The following is a 21595-nucleotide window of genomic DNA, read 5'->3' on the forward strand; positions in this document are numbered from 1 at the left end:
ATTGTCCAGTGTCAATGGTGCGAGAAGTTCCGGGGGCATTATTCCTCACTGTACAGCCCCCAAGCTTGACTCTTGGGTGTCTCAGAGACTCTGTAAGCCTGCTAATGGCCTTTATTGGTGTCTTTCCTGCATAAATGAGCTTCATGCCTCTATAGCACGAGGTGCAGTAGTAAGGGTTTCTAATGAGTACAGTAAAGATTAAAGAAAAGAGGCACATTAGGTACATACACATTCTCCAATTCCTTCTTCCTCCACCAAAGAGGGGGAGGAATGCAAAAATGGTGATGGATTTTCATGTATGTATTATTAACAGAACAAGTAACATTTTCTAAATACTAACTATTTTAGGCATTGTCTCATATAATACTTTCAGTGGTCCAATGAGAAGGACCATCATTATCTCTTCTTTTAGGGGGGAAAAATGGTATTTAAACAACTTGCTGTCTTAGCCTGGATTCCATAGAAAATGGAACTTAAAGGTTGAGTCTTTATTGGGGATGGGAGGTAGTAATCTCAGGGCTTTGAGAGTAATGGAAAACAAGAAACCAGGAAGAGAAGGAAGGACCATGAATATTATGTGGTGTGTTACCAAGCTGGCCACAGCTTCACTTAGGAAACTGCCAGTTACTTGGTCATGTGGGATATCTCTGGACAGATCTTTAGGAATCTCTGTGCATTAGAATGGTCCACTGGGGTCAAGAAGGGAGAAGAATTCCTCTCTTGTCTCTCAGTGGTCAAAGTTAGTCCATAGGCCTTAACTTCCCTATGCTTCTGGGTTGTGTTCCTCAACCCCACTGGGAGTGCTGTGAAAGCAGGTGTGTGTAGCCAGAGTTTCCCATAGAGCAGTTGGCTGAAGGCTGGGTGCAGAAGTTGCTGTAGCTCTCACCAAGGCTACCATGAGGGAAACCATGATGGAGGCCAGTCCTCACCCTAGGAAGCCAGACAGCTATCAGTGTTAGGAAATGGGGCTCTCTATTGAACAAGCTCATGAGGGCCCGGGAGGCAGGTGGGACAGGACAGATCTGGCAATGGGCATACTTTTAGATGCATCACTCCAATCTCTAGCTCCATTATCATATTACATTTTCCATGTGTGTCTATGTCTGTGTCTGTGTTTTCCCTTCTTATAAGGACACCAGTCATATTGGATTAGGGCCTACCCTAATCGAGTATGACGTCATCTTAAAACTTGATTACGTCTGCAAAGACCCTAGTTCCAAATAAGGCCACATTTACAGGTACCAGAAGTTAGGACTTCAACATATCTTTTTGGGCACACAGTTCAACCCACAGCAGCATCTAAGTGCTTAGGGAATTCATAGGGAAGGATTTGCAAAGAAGGGGAAATAATTAATTTAGTTTTGAGTATGTTGAGTTTGAGTTACTTTTGAGGCAGTTAGGCTGTCATGTCCAATAAGCAACCCAAATATATTCTGGGAGCCTCAGGAGAGAGTTCCCAGTTGGTGAGGAGACACAGTCATCAGTGTCTGGGTGGAAATGGCAGTGAAATAGACAAGTGCTGAGCAAGACCTGGAGGAGCCACAAGAGTTAAGGGACAGACACAGAGAGAGGAAGCTTTGGGGGAGACTTGGAAGGAGTAGGCAGAGAGGAAGTAGAATGAAAGCCAAGAGAAAATAAGGTTAGATAAGACATGAGAAAGTTTCTGAGGAAAAGCACAGTGCTTTTCCAAAGTCAACAGAATACAGTACTGTGGAAAGGCTAAGTATTGAAAGCTGCCATTTTCATAGGGTGATTTCATGACTCAATGGAAAAGACTGAAGAATATCTTTTGGATTTTCAGGTAGGCAATGATTACCAAGAGTGGTTTCAGGGCACTGGTAAGGATTGAGGCAAGACTACAGCAGGGGCAACAAGCAATGGTAGGTAGAACAATGACACCAACCAGTAGAGAAAACTACTGTGAAAGAACATGAGAGTGGGGGTGGTAGTTAGAAACTAGGAGACTTGAGGATGTTTGTGTTCAGAGGGGAAAGAGCCATTAATGGAGAGAGAGGTTAAAGGGGTGACAGAGGGCATAATCTGTGGAGCAAGAGAGGACTCAGAACTCAGCCCCCTACTTTAGACAAAGTGGCTTTGTTTGTTGGTTTGTTTGTTTGCTGGGAAGGATTCACCCTGAGCTAACATCTGTTGACAATCTTCTCTGTTTTTTTCCTTCCCACAGCCCCAGTACATAGTTGCATATACTAATTGTAGGTCCTTCTAGTTCTATGTGAGCCGCTGCCATCCCATGGCTGCTGACAGATTAGTGGTGTAGGTCCATACCCAGGAGCTGAAGCTGAACTGGCAGAGCAGAGTGCACCAAACTTTAACCACCAGAACATCGGGGCTGGCTCAAAGTGCCTTTGTTTTGACCTCTTCTATACATTGGGCTTTTGCACATTGTTTAATATGGAGAGAGTTCTAGAAAAATCTTTGAAAGCCATTGAATTACGTGTTCCACTTCTAAAAAAAAGTCTATTAATCATTAGATACAGCTCTAGCTTGAATAAATAATTTCGGATAATCCTGGTTTATGTAAGGTTGTGTTTTCAAAAGGACCTTAATTGACAGGAATAACTGTTATAGCTGTAATTATTTCTGTTTCAGCTCCCGACTGGCACTTATAATTTGGATATGTATAAATTTCAGCTTTTAAATTTTGGCTGCATTAAAAAAAAACAGACATTTCTCAGCCCTGAACTATTAAAAATACCTGTGGAGGTTTTTACACCAGGATGAGATTTTAATACTGTTTCATTTTTTAAAGCTATCTTCTTAAGTAAATTTACTGGTAGTGATACCTTTTTAAAAAACACATGTATTGTTTGTTATCATTAAAAAAGAAATTTCTGTCATTTGGAAGAATTTGAAAAATAGTTAAATGAATCAAGAAAGAAATTAGAATCACGTGTAATTCTACCACCTAGTGCTAACCATTGTTTCAATATTTTTTATTTTTTTATTATGAAATATTTCATAAGTTACCAAATATCCATTTATGCGCACTTGGTTTTAATATTTATTACATTTACTTTAAGAATTTTTAAAAAAAGAAACAATGTTATGGATTCAATTGAAGGCCTCTCCCCCTTCTATTTCCCCTTTCTCCCCAGAAGGAACCACCACCCTGAGTTGGTGTATATTCTTCCTGCCTCTGTTTTTATACATTTACAGTGTGTGGAACTGTTCATTAACAGTATGCAGAAATCTTGCCAGCAGCTGAAAGCCCTGCCTCAGCCCAGTTCCCTCATAAGGTGCTCTCAGCTGAGGCTCCTGGAAAGTGCCTCAGCTAAGTCCTTTGGTAAGGAGGCCTCTGAATGGAGGTGCCTGGGCTAGGAATGCACCTATGCCTATGAACATGGCTGATTGGGGTTGGGGAGTGGGGGCTGAGTTCTTGACTGCAGCTCCCTCCAGGCAGTGCACCAAGTCTCATGTGGAGAGGACAGCTTTCCCCCTTGAGGTCTGCTGGGCAAAGCCTTGTAACTGCCTGTGGTGAGGCCTGAGTGACCACGCAAAGGATTGAGTTGTAAGAGGTCCTTAATTTGTTCTGGATACCAGGCTCTTATCAGATATGTGATTTGCAAACATTTTCTCCAATTCTGTAGATTCATTTCTCACTTTCTGATAGTGTTCTTTAAGACACAAAAGTTTTTAATTTTGATGAAATCCAACTTATTAATTTGGCTGCTATTCTTAAGCATTATGTCTAGTAAATCATTGCCAAATCCAAGGTCACAAAGGCTTACACCTATATTTTCTTCTATGAGTTTTTATTAATTCTTATGTTTAGATCTATGATCCATTTAGAGTTAATTTTTGTGCATGGTGTCAAGTTCATTCTTTTACGTGTGGATATCCAGTTGTCCAGCACCATTTGTTGAAAAGACTATTCTTCTCCACTGAATTATCTTGGTATCATTGTTAAAAATCAATTGACCATAAATATAAGGATTTATTTATGAACTCTCAATTCTGTTTCATTGATCTATATGCCTACTCTTATGTCCATCCCACGTAGTCTTAGTTACTGTAGCTTTGCAGAAAGTTTTGAAATCAGGAAGCATGAGTCTTCCAATTTCATTCTTATTTTTCAAGATTGTTTTGGCTAGTCTGTGTCCCATGTGTTTCTATGTGAATTTTAGGATGACCTTGTCAATTGCTGTGAAAAAAACCCAGCTGCGTTTAATCTGTAGATCAATTTGGGGAATGTTCCCTTTGTGATAGGCAGAAAAGTGATCCCCCATCCCCAAGATATCTACAGTCCTAATATAATCCCTGGGACCTGTGAGTACATTACGTTACAAGGTAAAGGAGAATTAAGGTAGCAGATGGATTTGAGGTTACTGATTCCAATGTAATGACAAGTGCCTTTAAATACAGAAGAGGGAAGCAGAAGAGTATCAGAGTGATGTGCTTTGACAAAGACTCGACTGGCCATTGCTCGTTTGAAAATAGAAGGGGCCATAAGTCGAGGAATGTGGGCAGTCTGTACATGCTTGAAAATGCAAGGAAAGGAAATGGATTTTCCCCAAGAGCCTTCAGAAAAAATGAAGTCCTACTAAAGCTTTGATTTTAGCACAGCAAGAACCATTTTAGTACCATCCAGAACTGTAAGATAATAAATTTATTTTTTATGCCACTAAGTTTGTTGCAATTTGTTACAGCAATGAGAGGAAACTCACCCAGCTATCTTAACAATATGAAGTCTTCCAGTCTTTGGACACAAGATGCCTCTCCATTCATTTAGGTCTTTTTCCTCTCAATAATGTTTTGTAGTTTACAGTGTGCAAGTAGTAGATGTCTTTTGCTGAATTTATTCCTAACTATTTTATTCTTTCTTGATGCTATTTTAAATGAAATTGTTTTCTTAATTTAATGTTGGATTGTTCATTGCTAGTGCATAGAAATATAATTGGGTTTTGTGTATTGATTTTATATCCTCTAACCTTGCTAAACTTGCATATTAGCTGTAATTGTTTTTGTGGATTTTTTAGAATTTTCTATATACAAGGTCATGTTATCCATGAATGGAAATAGTTTCTCCTCTTTTTTTTTCAATACAAATGCCTTTTTCTTTCTTATTTACACTGACTATACACTTCAGTACAATGTTAAATAGAAATGGTGAGAACAGACAATCTTTTCTTATTCCTGATCTTAGGAGATGGTAGGGAAATATAAATTAAGAACAAAATCTCCTGCCAACCTAGACGAACTCTCCACAAAAGTAGAAGAGAAACAGTTTTATTACTGAATAAGCATTAAACCAGATTGCGATCCATATCACAGGAAATCCACTAACAAGATGGAAAGATACAAAGAAAGAAATGCAAAGATAGAAATTTCATCCTTTTATATAGATAAGCAGATGCAACCCTTTACATACATGTTCTCAAAATAAATGATAACTAGTTTTCAAGTAAGAGGACTTGACAGCACCACTTGTCACACGTAGTTCATCCTAAATTCACCTAGTAATTTGAGTAGCCACCTGTGTTTGCTAATTGCCTTTATCTAAAAGAAAAAATTCTATATCTTTATGACAGGAGGTAGGTTTGTAACTCGGAGCCAGGTACAGCTGAAGTTAGGCTCCTACGCTCGCACAGAAACTGGACGGTAGGGGTGCTGTCTTCCTCACTAATTACATCTCAAAGAGATGACTCCCAGGTCCTTAAGAAAGATTCCTGGCGTGTAAAACTGACTAGAGGCTTATTTAGGTTTTAAAAAGATTTACATATATCTTAAAGGGGCAGAGAAAGGATTCACAATTACAGGTTTTCTAAGAAACGCACTAGGAAAAGTGGGCAAGGGGGCAAGGGTATTGGAAAGTCTCTTTCCCTTTTGCGTCAGGGAAAATTCAGTTTTTTTGTTTAATTTGTATTATTTACCCTCATGGGGGGACACCTTCAGTCTTTTATCATTAAGTATGATGTTGCTTAAGAATTGTGCAGACACCTTTTATTTGGTTGAGGAACTTCCTTTCTACTCCTAGTCTGTTGAGTGCTTTTATCATGAAGGAGAGTTGGATTTTTGTCAAATGCTCCTTCTGCACCTATTGAGATGATTTCCTTCATTCTGTTAATGTGGTGTATTACGTTGATTGATTTTCATATTTTGAATCAACCTTGAATTCCTGGGATGAATCCTACTCGGTCATGGTATATAATCCTTTTTATGTGTTGCTAGATTCAGTTTGCTAGTATTTTCTTGAGGATTTTTGTGTCTCTATTCATAAGGGATATTGGTCTGTAATTTTCCGTTCTTGTTATATCTTTGCTGGCTCCAGTATCCTGGTAAGACTGGCCTCATAGAATGAGTTACAAAGCGTTCCTTCCTCTTCTGTTTCTTGGAACAGTTTGTGAAGGATTAGTGTTAGTTCTTCTTTAAACTTTGGTGGAATTTGCCAGTGAAGCCATCTAGTCCAGGGCTTTTGTTCAAGGGAAGTTGTTTGATTACTGATTCAGTCTCTTGTTACAGTTGCATTCAGATTTTCTTTTTCTTTTTCAGTCAGTCTTGGTAGTTTATATATTTCTAGTAATTTGTCCATTTCATCTAGGTCATGTAATTTGGTAGCATACAATTGTTCATAGTACTCTCTTAAAATCCTTTTTACTTCTGTAAAGTTGATATTAGTGCTCCCTCTTTCATTCCTGATTTTAGTAATTTGAGTCTTCTCTCTCTCTCTCCTTTTTTCTTGGTCAATCGAGCTAAGGTTTTCAATTTTGTTGATTTTCAAAAGAGCCATATTTTGTTTTCATTGCTTTTCTCTGTTTTTGTCTTCTCTATTTCATTTATTTCCTTGCTAATCGTTATTAATTCTTACCTTCTGCTTGCTTTGGGTTTAAGTTTGCTTTTCTTTTTCTAGTTCCTTAAGGTGAAAGGTTGGGTGATATGTTTAAGATCTTTCTTCTTTTTTAATGTAGGCATTTACAGCTATAAATTTCCCTGTAAGCACTGCTTTAGGGACATCCCATAAGTTTTCCTATGTAGTGTTTTTGTTTCCATTCATCTCAAAGTATTTTGTAGTTGCCTTTTTAATTCCTTCCTTAATCCATTGGTTATTTGGGATTGTGTTGTTTAATTCTCACAGATTTATGAATTCCCCAAACTTCCTCCTGTTAATGATAGCAAATTTCATTCCACTGTGGTTGGAGAACATACTTTGTATGATTTCAATCCTTTTAAGTTTATTGATTTCTTTAGTTTTTATATGTGTAATTCTCATTGTCTTTATTTTCTAAATCATTTGTTTTTAAAATTTTGTTTTCTTTCACTTTTAAGTAAATTATAAAGTAATTTTTCATAGTTCAAAGTTTTGGAGTTTTTTCTTTGTTCAAAGCTTATTTTTATTTGATTTTCTTAAGTCATAGAGTACATGTGATACAATTACAGTTTTTCAGAATAAATTAAGAAATTCTTTGTACCCTGATTCAAATAATCATTCACCTCAAAATTACTGGATTAACACAACAATAATTATTTGCTCAAATTATTTGCTCTGCAATTTAGACAGGGCTTGGCGAGGATAACTTATCTTCACTCTGTTCAGAATCTGCTGGGCAGCTCAACTAGCGTGGGAGGAATCTCTTCCAAGGATGGTTGGTGCTGCCTATTGGCTGGGAGCTCACCTGGGGCTATTGGCTGGATCCTTCGTTTACTTCCATGTGTTCTCTTTATATGGCTAGATTGGGCTTTGTTTCCTGCAGTATGGTGGTTGGGATCTGAGAGGGAGTGTCTCAAGGGTCAGAGTTCCAAAAATATAGCCTTCATGTACAAGCACTTACCAAGTATCTGTTAGCATCACACTTGCTAATGTCTCATTGGCAAAAGCCAGTAATATGGCCAAGCTGAGAAATAACATAAGAAGAGAGCATACAAGGGCATGTGTACCAGTAAAAGTGCTTTCTTTGCAAGTTAACAAAATAATAGTCTGCTACATATGATGTGTAGTTTATGCAAGTTTGATAGGTTCTTTGAAGAGAATGTGTTTTGTTTTTAGGCCACAGAGCTCAATATATGCTTATCCAACTGCATTTATTGACAAATTTTTCAGATCTTCTATATCCTTATTTATATCAATGATAAATTGGTGTGTAAAAATCTTCCACTGCTATTGTGTGTTTTTTTTTAGATTTAGTGGTTGTCTTAGTCAGTTCAGGCTTATTATAACAAAATACTATAGACTGGGTGGCTTATAAATCACGGAAATTTATTTCTTACAGTTCTGGAGGCTAGGAAGTCCAAGATCAAGGCACTGGTAGATTCAGTGTCTGGTGAGAGCCTGCTTCCTGATTCACAGATGGCCATCTTCTCACTGTGTCCTCACATGTTCAAAGGGGCAAGAGAGCTCTCTGGGATTTCTATTATAGAGACACTAATGCCATTCATGATGGCTCTGACTTCCCGACCATATCACCTCCCAAAGGCCCCGCCTTTTAATACAATCACATTGGAGGTTAGGGTTGCAACATACGAATTTTGGGGGGACATGAACATTCAGTCCATGATAGTGTCCTTTGTACTTATAACAGTTTCTACTTTGTTTGTTTTTACGCAGTTTAGTGTAAATATGTTAAGGTTCATGAATCTTTATTTTCACTTGTATCTTTCATCAGTGACAAACGGCTATCATTGTACTAAATACTTTTTTTTGCTTGTTTCAAATGTTTCCTTTATTTTATATTAGTACTGTGAATTTTTATGTTTGTTTTGGCCCTCAGTCACTTATTTTTTTCTTGTTGTATTGAATTTGTAATGACCCTGTCTGGAATTCTTTATCTTTTCATTGACTACTGAGGACTTTCTTCTTGGGTATAACCTGTTTCTTTTCTTTCTCAGACAATGAATCCATTCACAAAGCTTGTTAGTTTATAATTTTCATAAATTTCAGAAAGGAGAAGACAATTTTAAAGAGATCTTGTTATCAATGTAAAACCATTGAGCTTTTTAGTGTTGGTACAATAAATTAAGGTGACAATCTCTAAATGTGGAAAACAAATTAAAGGACAATCTTTATTTTGCTTTTTCTGTTTCTATTTTGTGCTGTCTCCCATTTAAACTGCCAACATGTGAGGAAAGGGGAAGAGTAGAAATTATTTGAGTAAATACAGTGTGCTATGCCTTATATTTAAAAAACATGTTGCATTTGGCAATCCTCATGACACACTGGTCAAGTCATTTTCCTGTTGTATGGGAAAGGAAATTAAAGCACAAAGAAGACAGCAAATTTTCCACAGACCCAGAGTATCAAGATGTCAATCCATTCAGCCACCCCGGATTTGTTGCTAAATTGATTATTCTCTTCATACAGAGCTAGCATCCCATGGAAGACACAGACAACAGTTAATTTCTAAATGAAACATAACAAATTTGGTACTGAATAAAGTGCTTTATTTCTTTCTCCTTTGAAAATCTGTAATTATTATGCTTAAAGAGAGAAGAAGGGATTATTTTTGTAAGTGTTTAGATTGTTAAAATTAATTTCAGTGGTATTAGGCATTGGGAATATGGAAATTTTCAAGGATGATTCTTGTAAAGACAGTAAAAGCTGCCTGCCTTTCATTTCAGTGACTTGAATAAGAGAAAAGTTGAGGTAGACCATGTAGCTTCTTCCTTAGAGGAGGAGAGAAGTTAGCAATTTAGTGTGGGTGAAATGGTAGTGCCAGCTGTCATGGTCTAGTGGTTAAGATCCAGCGCTCTGACTGCCATGGACTGGGTTTGTTCCTGGTCAGAGAATCCCACTATCTATCTGTCGGTTGTCATACTGTGGCAGCTGTGTGTTGCTGGGATGCTGAAAGCTATGCCACGAATATTTCAAATACTAGCAGGGTCACCCATGGTGGACAGGTTTCACTGGAGCTTCCAGAATAAGATACACTAGGAAAAAGGAACTGGCCACCCACTTCTGAAAAAATTGGCCATGAAAACCCTATAAATAGCGGCAGAACATCGTCTGATACAGAGCTAGAAGGTGAGGGGATGGCACAAAAAGACTGGGCAGGGTTCTGCTCTGCTGTACACAGGGTTGCTAGAAGTCAGAGTGGACTCTGAGGAACTAATGACAAAAAATGGTAGTGAAAAGGGACCACCATCTCTTAACTTTTACCCTGAATCGTACATTGGACAATTGTTTTTGTTTAAAACCTTAGGTTTTAGTCAGGTTAGTAGAGAGAGAACCCATTATGGCAAACCGGAATGTCAGCAAAACAAAGTACCAAGGAAAACAGTTTCTTGTCACTTCAGAGTTACAGATAGCAAGGAGCAGTTGTAATAAAATGTGACATAAAATTGCTCCTCCCTTGCTCTCTGAAATCTCTTCCTTCTTCATTTCTATACTCTTTTTTTTTTAATTCCACACTCTAATTTTAGGGAAATTACTCTAAAGATGCTCTGTGTGGCCTTGGACATGATATATCAGGCTATTGTCAATTAGTTGATGATCAATCAGACTGTCATTATCAAACATCCTCTGGCCATGGATTCCTCATTTTAATCCCTCCTCCTCATTTTCTTCTTATCCACTTCCCAGAAAAGTCTACAGTGTTTAACACAAAAGAAGAGATCGCTAATTGTGACATGCAAACATTGGCCTCAGGGAAGATATTTGGGTGAAAGAATCTTCATTGTACTCCTCAAATCACACTGAATCTGTGTTTTCTGTTGATAGCTTTCTTCATTCGGGGTTAGTAAATGGTTGACTTCTCAGGAATAGGGAGACAGTAAAATCAATCAAGAGAAAGCTGCCAAAGGCCACGCCAAAGGTTTTTCATATATTCAGGGTTATGGAACTTCTGTTTAAAAGATGAAAAAGGAAAGCATTTCTTTTCTTTTTCAGCTACATAAGATTACAGATTTAGGATCTATCTGCCCAGCATTTTATGAAGAAATACAGTGGGGATTGAGTCTCAGGCATCTACGATGAAAAAGAATGATTTCTTAAAAGTGACTTTGAAGTATGTGCTAGCTATCTTTTAGAATAAAAATCCCTTATTTTGTTTAAAAATCTGAAACAAAAAACAGGCTTTAACAGTGTACCAAAGGAATACATCTAAAAGCATTTATATACTCACAAAGTTGTTTTTGAGTAAAAAGTGATCTAATTTTGAACATAATATTGACTCTATCCTCAATGTTTAGACCATACTGAAAAACAAATTTAATCCTTGTTTTAAAACTCCATATATCTTTCATGAAGATGTTTTTAAACCTTAACTGATGGATACAGCATTCCAGAATAGGAATATATCTTATAAATCTCTATCTTACAGAGATGAGAAAATTGAGACCTTCCAGAGGTCAAATAGCTGCTTGATGCCCCAGAACAGTTAATTGGCTAACGCATAAAATACACTTAAAAAAAAATTCATGGGGCCGGCCGCGTTGCCGAGTGGTTAGGTTCTCGCGCTCTGCTGCAGACAGCCCAGTGTTTTGTCAGTTCGAATCCTGGGTGCGGACATGTCACCGCTCATTGAGCCACGCTGAGGCAGCATCCCACATGCCACAACTAGAAGGACCCACAACTAAGAATATACAACTATGTACCGGGGGGCTTTGGGGAGAAAAAGGAAAAAAATAAAATCTTAAAAAAAAAAAACCAAATTCATCTATTTTATTCATAGCACTTAATAAACTTTTATTTATTTACTTATATGTTAGTTGTCTCCCATGGTAGAATGTAAAATCCACAAGGCCAGAGATTTTGGCATGGGTTTTGTTCATTTTGTGTCCCAACACCTACAACAGTGCCTGGCACATCATAGGTGCTTTATATGGATTTGTTGAATAAGTGGAAGTATGACTAGGTAAGCATACAGGCTGTAGTGCTTTTAGAATTTGGTGTCAGGCCATCAGTGTTTGCTGGCTTGGTAAGAGAAGGTTTCACCCAATAGGTAGAACCTGATTTACATGTTAAAGGATGGTATTGCTTGGAGATGATGGGAGGGAACATGCTAGATAAGGGTTGCTGTGAACTAAGAGCAAAGATCAGGTGGGAGGTTCACATGGGTGGAGCAGGGTGAGAGTAGACTGTCACTAGTGATTTGTGATCAGACATATTTTTCTCACACTGGACATGCTGGAAGAGACTGCCTGACACCCCTGTTACCACTACCAGATTTTTTCTCCGAGGGTAGTAAAAGGGCGTGGCTTATTTGACTTTGATTTGAACAGGCCAAAGGTCAAATGTTTGTTTGGTTGTCCACTCAGACCTCCTCAGAATTCAGCAGCATGACAGTCCCACCTTCACTACCATTTCTATTATGTTGCCTGTTTCTTTCCTCACCCACCTATTGTCACAATCTCTATGAAAAGTGCCAGGTTTCTCTATATAATAATAATAATGCCACTTTGCATTTGTATCTCACTTGCTATTTTTCATGGCACTTACACATGTATTATCTCATGAACAGATTCTAAATAAATTGCAGTGTTGTGTAAAATGATCCGAAATCAATTGTGCTACCTGGGCTATGTCTACTGATCCTAGAGGGGAGATGAAAATTGAGTCTAACTTGACTATGCTTTCTCCAGTTAAAACAACAAATCAATTAAAGGTAGATTGACAGCCACACTGGTAATCACAGGTCCTGGTTTGCATAAAATGGTGTCAATGGATTCTTTTTTCTATCATGAATTTTATATATATTCCCTAGCTTGAAGAAGTATTGCATTAATCAATGAAATAATGGGTCAGTTTTAGTTTTAAGAGTCATCTATCGCTCCTGTCATTCTAGCTCCTAAAATGTTATTTAGGAATCTGAATTGTACATCTCTCTAAGCCCAATCCATAGGAGGCAGGTGACCCAAGGTGGAGGTTTGGCATCTAGAAACCACTCATGGCCCACACTGACCTACGGAAGTAGTGAGGCTATTCTGATGATCATAGTGCAGTCTAGTTATTACTTAACTAAAATGTTTACAGATAATATATGCTCATTGCTATAAAAGTTGGGCCTGGACTTAACATTTCATATATTTCTATGTGTTTTGTACTTTAAGACGCTGCTTATATTTAAAAGAACTTTCTAATCATTGATTTCTGTGTGTTTAAGACACATTAATTCGTTTTCATGCAACATGAGAGAAACGTAATGCTTTTAGAGAAATGTCCCAAGTGCCCCTTATAAGTACACTGATATTATTATTTTTATAAAATAAATGCAGGAAACCATATTTAATGTTTCAATAGCTTTTGGTATGCCTTTTTATAAGAGGGATGACTTGAGCACTGACAAAGGAGAGCATGAAAAGAATGCTGCAGCTAGGATTGCCAGATAAAATACAAGATGCCCAGCAAAATGTGAATTTCAGATAAACAACAAAGTATTTTTCAGTTTATGTTGCAAATACTCCACTTTTTTTAGTTTAAATATGTCCCAAATTTTGCATTTTTTTAGTAATTCAAATTTAACTGAGTGTCCTGAATTTCCATTGGCTAAAGCTGAAAAACCTGGATGCAACCTAGGAGCAGGCAGGCTCTGAAATCTCTAATAAGGGTGTGGCCAGTTTCCTTCAGTAGCATGATATAGTATTCCATGGCTCTTGAACAAGTCATCTAATTCTCTTTTCTCTATGTAAGATGTTTGTATTTAGAACGATTTTAGAGCTGTTTAGATATCAAATCTTTTGAGCTTAAGGGCAGCGAGCATCGGTGAGCTGAGAATATTTCTGTGATTCCAGGCTGCAGAGCCTCTGAGGCTAAAGTTTTAAGGGACTGCTAACATCCACAATGATGTTACCCATTGGATATCCCCAATCATGGATCTCATAGGCATGAATTAATATATTCCAAGTTGATCTAGTTTCTTCCTCCACACCTGTTCCTCCTGTGTCTATGTTAAATGATACTGATACCCACCCCGTCACCCAAGGCAGACACTTGGGAGCCTAGAAGATAAGGAAGTTGTCGCCTTCCCTTATTCTCTTCCTCAGGTCCGATCTTTTTCTCTTCTCCCCATTTCCTAGGCCATGCTATTAGTGGTGGCTCACTCTGCCTTTCTGTCTCTCCACCAGCACAATCTCTTTACTCCTCCATAGTGGAGAACACCACTGGGCTGGTCAGAATGCCCTTTAACTTTTGTGACGCTGGTGAGACTAGACCATATTCTATCAATACCTTTAGGTACATATAATAAATAGGGCCTCACATAAAAAGATCAGAACATGGATGGGTCTTGCGACTACAGTCATCATTCCGCCTGGAGTCCTTTATGCTAAGCTCTGCTCGTCTCACTGAATATCTATATATCATGATTTATCATAATGTGAGCCACTTATTCCCCCAGGTTCTCCCAACTTCCCTCCTCCCCATTAATTCTCATTAACTCCCATCTCACCATAGTGACTGTTTTTGAGCCATTTCTCAGGTACCTTTTACTCACCTCCAGCAACCATAAACATCTGCTAACATGCACACACAAACAAGTGCACATTCACTTGTGTGCATGTGTGTATTTTATTTATCCTATATTGCTAAATGTTCTACATTGAATCATTCCAAGATGCAGCGTAATTTGCTTTTCAGTCTCAATAAACTGTAGTTATTGACATTTAGATTTAATTAATCACTTCAGGTCAGATTTTTATACCCATGAATTCATTTGGACTTTTGCCTCCTCAACTGAGCAAATAGTAGATCTTGAGTTCTCAGGTAGATGGTTTATATTCTTTAAAATTTACATTTTTGTTTCTTTTTCACTTAACAACAAGTTAGTTCTCTTTCTCCTTTTTTTAAGGCAGTCTAGGGAGATGAGAGTTTGATAGCCAGAACCTGAGAGCTAAATGTGCTTTTTTAATAGACTCAGAATTAATACATTGCAATGGGATGCAAAAATCCCTTTTCTATCTTTACCCAGTGAAGCAAATATTATTGGGTGAATTATTTCAGTAAAAGAAACTTCTCCAAACATTTAGCCTTCCCTATGTCCCAAACTCCTCAAGATTTTTTATTAGCATTTTCTAACATTTAAGGGAAAATTTTCTCTTATGATGTCTCCAAATGCCACTTCCAAGAGGCTACATCATTATATTGCCAATGACATACTTTTTCAATGACAGCTTTCAATTTCTCTCAAAGTTTTAATTTCTTCTCCAATGTCACATACCCTTTGACAAATGAATCTGCCTCAGCCCTAGTATCTCTTTCTGTTTATTGGTGATGTGTATAAGCTTGTTCTTATGAACTCATAGCTGTCAGATATTATAATTTTGTTTTCTGTGGAAAGTACTAGCATTTGGAAGGTTACGTTTAACTGTGGGTCACTAGGTGATAATGGTGGATACACCAAGAATTAGGGATAGATCTGAAGAGGCAGATACTGTGGAAACACTGGATCTTGGCATCAGAAAGGTTCAACGGGGTGCAGAGTAGCCGGCTCTGAGTCTCTCCGGTTAAGAAAAAGCTCACCTGTGCCCATACGCACACTCACATATTTATAAGCCAAAAGCTTCTTTGAAGTGCAAATGGCAGCAGAGGTGGAGGTAGAAAAACGAAAATAAATGTTTGCCTCAAGAGGTATTGCGAGGGCAAAGACAGTCATGGGTCCCACCAAGAATTATGAAAACAGGCCCTGGCATTTAAGATATTTGCCTGGAGCTGACGGTCTCCCTGGTGCAGCAGCTCTGGCCTTTGTCTGCAGAGATGCCCCAGCCCTTTTGCTACATCCCAGAAACAGCCCTTGAAATTCAGGAAAGTGTGAAGGTCGTTGACGTCATTCACAGAGTATGGCTCTTTAACCCTAAGAACTAGTGCTCTGTAATAGAGCCCACCCCAGGATGAGGCACCCTGTGTTCCCCTGAGGGGCGTGTGGATAGAGTTTAGATGTAGGAGCTGCTGGCATGTGATTTTAGTGGAAGCCTTGGTGTGAGTGAAATTATCTAAGGAGAGAGTGAAGAGTAAGAAGAAAAACATCATTCAATGTGTGGATGAAGGAAAAAAGTGTCACTGTGTGGGATCTAAGAGGGAAGACGAGACCACCCTTTGTAACATTGCAACCTGCCTCCTGACATCCACTCTCAATCTCCTTTACTCTGGTCCAGGTTTTCTATTTACTAGAGCATTTATCACCTATGAAAATACTAGATAATTTACTTTTTATTTCATCGTGTTTTGTTTTATACCTTCCCTGCCCCCTGTCGTTTACTAGAAGGCAAACTCCATAAGGACAGGTGTCTTTGTCTGTTGATGAATTCCAAGCAGGTATAACAGTATACTTTAGAGGTGCTTAGTAAATATTTATTGAATAAATGAAATAAATAGCAATGTCTCAAAAAGTAAAGTCTCAGTCAATGGTGTCAAAAACTGCAGGGAATTTACCTAAAGCAAGTGAGGCAATTAGTAATCCATTGGCATTGTAAAGAGGAGCCATTTCAATGGTGTGACAGGAATAGAAGCTGGACTCCATTGGCGTTGAAGAGTGGATGGTCGGTGGGGGAGTACTTTTTCAAGAGACTTTACTTGGAAATGAAGAAAAGAATGGTACTTACAGGAGCACTTGGGGTCAAGGGAGGGATTTTACATTATTTGTTGCTGTTAATGGTTGAGCCTCACAGGGCAGTGACAGAATGCAATCTGGTCCCCAGAGGTGGTGAAGGAATCACCTTTGCATTATGGGAGGGTCACTTTAGTGGCCGTGGAGAGTGTGGCCTAGAGCAGGAGAGACTGGGGCCAAGGACGCAGCTGGGCCACTGCTTTCAGAGAGAATGGGAGCACTGGGAGCCCTGACACTGCCCTGGATCTCTTCTCCTTTCCTTCTGCCCAGCTCTTGCACTTCTACCTCTGGCATTCTCTCTAAGATCAGCAATCTCCTTTTAATCTCTTCCCTGAAACTTCCCCTCCTGGCTTTAGGTGAAACCTGGGTGTCCCCTGAAGCTACTCTCTTTTCCACTGCCCTCTCAAAGCTGAGGCTGTGTATTCCTCTCTGCCCGACTCACCCCAGGGCCTGGAGGGGTTTCATTTTCTTCCTTTCTCCCACATCTTCAACCTCTCTTTCTCTGCTGGATTCTTTGCATAGACCCTCAAATATCTTGTAGAATTATTGTCTGGAAAGCAAACCCAAGTCCCCATTTTGCCCCTCTCCAGCTACTTCCCTATATCTACACTTCTTTATAGCCAGGGTTCTCAAATGAGTTATCCAAACTGTCACATAAAAAACAAATCCAGACGTAGGTAAGCAGAGACTTTTTTAGAAAGGATTATTACAAGAAGAAGAGGACTACTACAATAGATTGCTTCCCCCTTCTCATCTTTAAGATCTGTGAGCATCTCAAAGGTCAGACAGAAAAGGGCTTTTCTTCCTCTATAGGGAGAAGTGAATAAGTCTAGAAAGAAATGTGTGGGCAAGTAGGATGACGGAGATGAATGAGAGGAGGTGGAGGTGGCTGTGATCTGACAGATTAGAGAATGTTGAGGCCAGCCTGTTCTCGGCAGGGGTTGTTAGGGGAGGGTTGTATACTGACTCAGGCTTTGGGTGGGCCCAAGTTTAGGGGAACCTTGGGAAGGAGAAAAAGTTAACCAAAGTTCAGTTAACAAGCATTTTATTCCCATTGCTCAGTGGAGATAAAACAGTTCAGCCAATCATTTATGAGGCAAAGAAAGAGGATTTGAAGGGTTCTGTGTCTGGCCTTGTCACAGGTGAACAAAACCAATATGGGTGAATCTTCTCTAAGTTATATGGAGAAGGATATTTCTTTGTAGTAAGCCATTTCCTGAAACACATAAGAGTGAATGGGTGAGGGGTTTCCTTTAATCATGGCTATTTTTCCCAGGACCATGGAGCTCAGGTAAAATTCAGTGTTGTCACAGATAGCTGAAGCCTCTTCACCTCCCAGAACCCACCACTGCACTGAAACAATTCTTGTCAAGACCACCGGTGAGCATCCTGTGCTCAGTCTTAAAGACGTTTGACTTCTTGGAAGCCATCGCCCACCACGGGCTTCTTTTGGAAAGGCTTCTTTCTCCTCGTTCATAAAAAGTTCTTCCTCCAGCTTCTTTGACTGTTCCTTCCTTTTCAGGCTCTATTCCTCTCTCTTCCCTCTGACTCCAAAGTATCAGAAAACCTCAGGGGTCAGTCCTATGCCTTCCTCTTGCTGCTCTCTGTACCTTCTCTCAAGGCTATCTCAGTCACCTTCATAACTGTAAACGCCTCTCTATGCTGACAACTCCCTAATGGGCTGTGTCGAGCTCAGATCTCTTGTGAACACTAGGTCTAGACATTCAGTTACTGCCATGACATCTCCCCATAGAGAAAGCTCAAAATCAACCTACCCAAGGGCCAACTTGATGCTCCCTCACCAAAATCTCCCTCATCTTTGATCTCCGTTTCCATGAATGACATTTCCATCTACCCTTTAGCTCACGCTGTACCCGTGCCCGGAGAACTCTCTTGCTAGCTAATGACTGTGCTTCCTTCTTATCTCAGCTTGAAATGTTACTCCTCGGGGAAGTCTTCCCTAACAACACCAGCACGCCCCATGACTAAAGTCCGCCTTGTGCTGCCTCCCAGAACCCTGTACTTTTCTTCATGACATCAACCACATTTTTGCTTTATTTTGTTTACTGTGTCTTGTCCATTTGGACTGTCAGCCCCACAAATGCAAGGATTCTGCACCTGCCCCACCCCTGGCACAGAGCAGGTGCTGGGTACGTATCTGTAGAAGAAAGGAGGGGAGGGAGGGAAACAGGGAGGAAGAAGCCTCTTCTGATAGTTCACTACAGGAGATGAAGTTTTTAAACTAAACTTTTAACGTTAGAGCAGTTTTAAATTTACTTAATTGTTGTGAAGATGGTACAGAGAGCTCCATATCCCCCCCACCATGGTTTTCCCTATTAGTAACATCCTATTTTACTAGGGTACATTTGTCTCAATTAATGGACCAATATTAATACATTTTTATTAGTTAAAGCACATATTCCATTCTGATTTCCTCAGTTTTCCCAAGATATCATTTTTCTGTCCTGGAATCCCATTGAGGATACCATATTACTTTTAGTAGCCATGTCTCCTTAGGCTCCTCTTAGTTGTGACAGTTTCTCAGGCTGTCTTTGGTTTTAATGGCCTTGGCAGTTTTGAAGATTATTGGTCAGTTATTTTGTAGAATTTCTTCAAATGGGATTTCTCCTATATTTTTCTCATGATTAGATGGGAATAATGTGCTTTTAGGAGGAAAACCATACATGTAAAGTGCCATTCTTACTACATCTTATCAAGGGTACATGGTATCAATATGACTTTAACACTGTTGATGTTAATCTTGATCACCTGGCTGGAGATAGTGTTTGTCAGACATCTCTGCTGTAAAGTTACTCCTTTTTTTCTCCCTTTCTGTAATATGTTCTTTGGAATAATGTCATTATGTGTACCTCAGACTTAAGGAGTGGGGAGTTAGGCTCTGTCTCTTTAAGGTGGAATATCCACATAAATTATTTCACATTCTTCTGTATAAGATTTCTCTATTGCCCTCATTTATTTATTCAGTCATTTATTTATATCAGTATGAACTCGTGGATATTTATTTTATACTCTGGGTTATAATCTAATAATACTTTCTATGAACTGAATTGTGTTCCCCCTTGTTCATATGTTGAAACCCTAACCCCCAGTGTGATGGTATTGAAGATAGGTCTTTGAGAAGTAGTCAGTTTAGATGAGGTCACAAAGGTAGGGCCCTCATGAGGGGATTAGTGCCCTTAGAAGAAGAAACACCAGAGAGCTTTCCCTGCTATGTGAGAACACAGCAAGAGGAGACCATCTGCAGGGAAGGAAGAAGACCTTTACTGGGGAACAGGATTGGTTGGTCTTGGACTGCCCAGCTTCCAGTATTGTGAGAAATAAATTCCTGTTTAAGCCATCCAGTCTCTGGTATTTTGTTATGGCGGCCCAAACTGACTCATACACTACATTTTTTATTTTGTTGCTCAAATTGTGTTCCACATTTGACGACTGGTTACTCTTTACATTATCCTCTGTATCCCTCTGACATACCTTCCATCGTTGTGAGTTTGTTTGGTTTTGTTTTGAACTCTAATTTCCTGGTACTCGAGATGCTCGAGTCTTAGAATCAGCCATTTCTCCAAGGAGTCCTGACTCTTTTTATTAAAAACCAAGATTTGGTGCTAAGTGTACTCATTGTTACTAAGTGTACTCATTGTTGCTAGGGTATCATCATTTCTACACCTTTTCAGCTGATAGAGGAAGGAGATATATATATGTGTGTGTACTAACCTGTGTATATACACATATCTATAAATATTTCTATCTGTTACCATCTGTATGAATGTTAAGCTAAACATGAGTTCATACTGTTGTCTCCAACTCTTATCCATTACCCCATTGAATAGTAGTCTGACTCCTTTCTTTGCTTATCTATAACCTTGCACTCCAACAATTAGAAACCTGGCTTTTGCCACCTGCCGTCCATTCACTTAATTGTTCAGTTGCAGTAAACACATGCAGCAGTATCAGAATTGTTAGCCTTTACACCTAAGAGAAACAACTTTGTTAACTAGAGTATAGTCCTCATGTGTAGTACCTTTTGCCTGTCATCTCACTGCCTGCAAAATATGAACTGCTTTGTGAATTTGCATACCATCCTTGTGCAGAGGTCATGCTAATCTTCACTGTATGTTCTAATTTTAGTGTATGTGCTGACAAAGTGAGCACAATAATCAGACTTTTAACAAATATGCAATATGGCAACTGCAGGAAAGAAGAATATACTTATCTACATGCAAAGGCTTTTAACATATGTCATCTCATTTCATTTACTTTGTTCCATTCAAAGGAAAGAAGCCCCCATCCCACTTATATAGATCATCATATTATTGAATTATTTAGGAATTATCAAAATGTTCATATTTAAAATATTTTGAAAGACATCTAGGTACAATATTTTGCTTGTTTACCTCTTTTAATGAGTAAATAGAATAATTGGAAATTAGTAACTTAATTGTTTATCTATCATTAAGGGACAACTAATAGAAATTAAAAATCTAAATAGTTTGTCTTTTTAAAATTAGATTAAGCATCCTTCCTTCTTCATCTTTCTTCTACCTTGTTTTCACTATCAGTTTGTGAGTCTACGCCTTTTTAAAACAGAAGTAGTACTTAAGTAAGTTTGAGTCCATCCTCCTCTCAAAGGCTGCTGATTCTGAGTTATGTTACTTGTTTATTAGAGTATTTATAACAAATATACATTGTCCTTGCTATCTACCTAACTCCATACGACCCCTGGCTTCACTTATAACTTTTTTCCAGCTTTATTGAGGTATTATTGACAATTAAAAATTTTATATATGTAAGGTGTACATGTGATGTTTCAGTGTACATATACATTGGGAAATAATTACCACAATCAAGCTAATTAACATATCCATCACCTCACGGTTAGGTTTTTGTGTGTGTAGTGAGAATACTTACGATCTGTTCTCTTAGCAAATTTCAAGTATATAATACATTATTATTAACTATAGTCACCATGCTGTACATTATGTCAGCAATAATAAATTAATAAATTTTTTTATTGAAATATAACTTAAAATTGCTGTGATTTTTACACACTTAATTGTAGATGTTTTAAACTTTGCCAGAAGAGCCCCTAT

At 38.6% G+C, this 21595-nt stretch overlaps 1 protein-coding gene and 1 non-coding gene across 18 annotated transcripts in view; one reads left to right on the forward strand and one right to left on the reverse strand.

Annotated features, from left to right (window-relative positions):
• Positions 1 to 21595, forward strand: part of NEK10 (NIMA related kinase 10) — a 217163-nt gene that overhangs the window by 110446 nt on the left and 85122 nt on the right. For 2 of the 17 annotated variants that reach the window (XM_070577432.1, XM_070577431.1), the window contains exon 24: positions 2183 to 2524. The exons of the other annotated variants lie outside the window; for them this stretch is intronic. In XM_070577432.1, coding sequence (XP_070433533.1) covers positions 2183 to 2195 — 13 coding nt within the window. In that variant the 3' untranslated portion in view covers positions 2196 to 2524. Of the gene's footprint in view, positions 1 to 2182; positions 2525 to 21595 lie in introns of those variants that run through there. 17 annotated transcript variants of the gene reach the window in all.
• LOC139076280 (U6 spliceosomal RNA) lies at positions 20552 to 20657 on the reverse strand. Its single transcript, XR_011527692.1, has one exon. It is a non-coding gene; the product is annotated as a U6 spliceosomal RNA (small nuclear RNA).

Source organism: Equus przewalskii, chromosome 15 (genome assembly GCF_037783145.1).
Source record: "Equus przewalskii isolate Varuska chromosome 15, EquPr2, whole genome shotgun sequence".
NCBI classification, from domain to species: domain Eukaryota; kingdom Metazoa; phylum Chordata; class Mammalia; order Perissodactyla; family Equidae; genus Equus; species Equus przewalskii.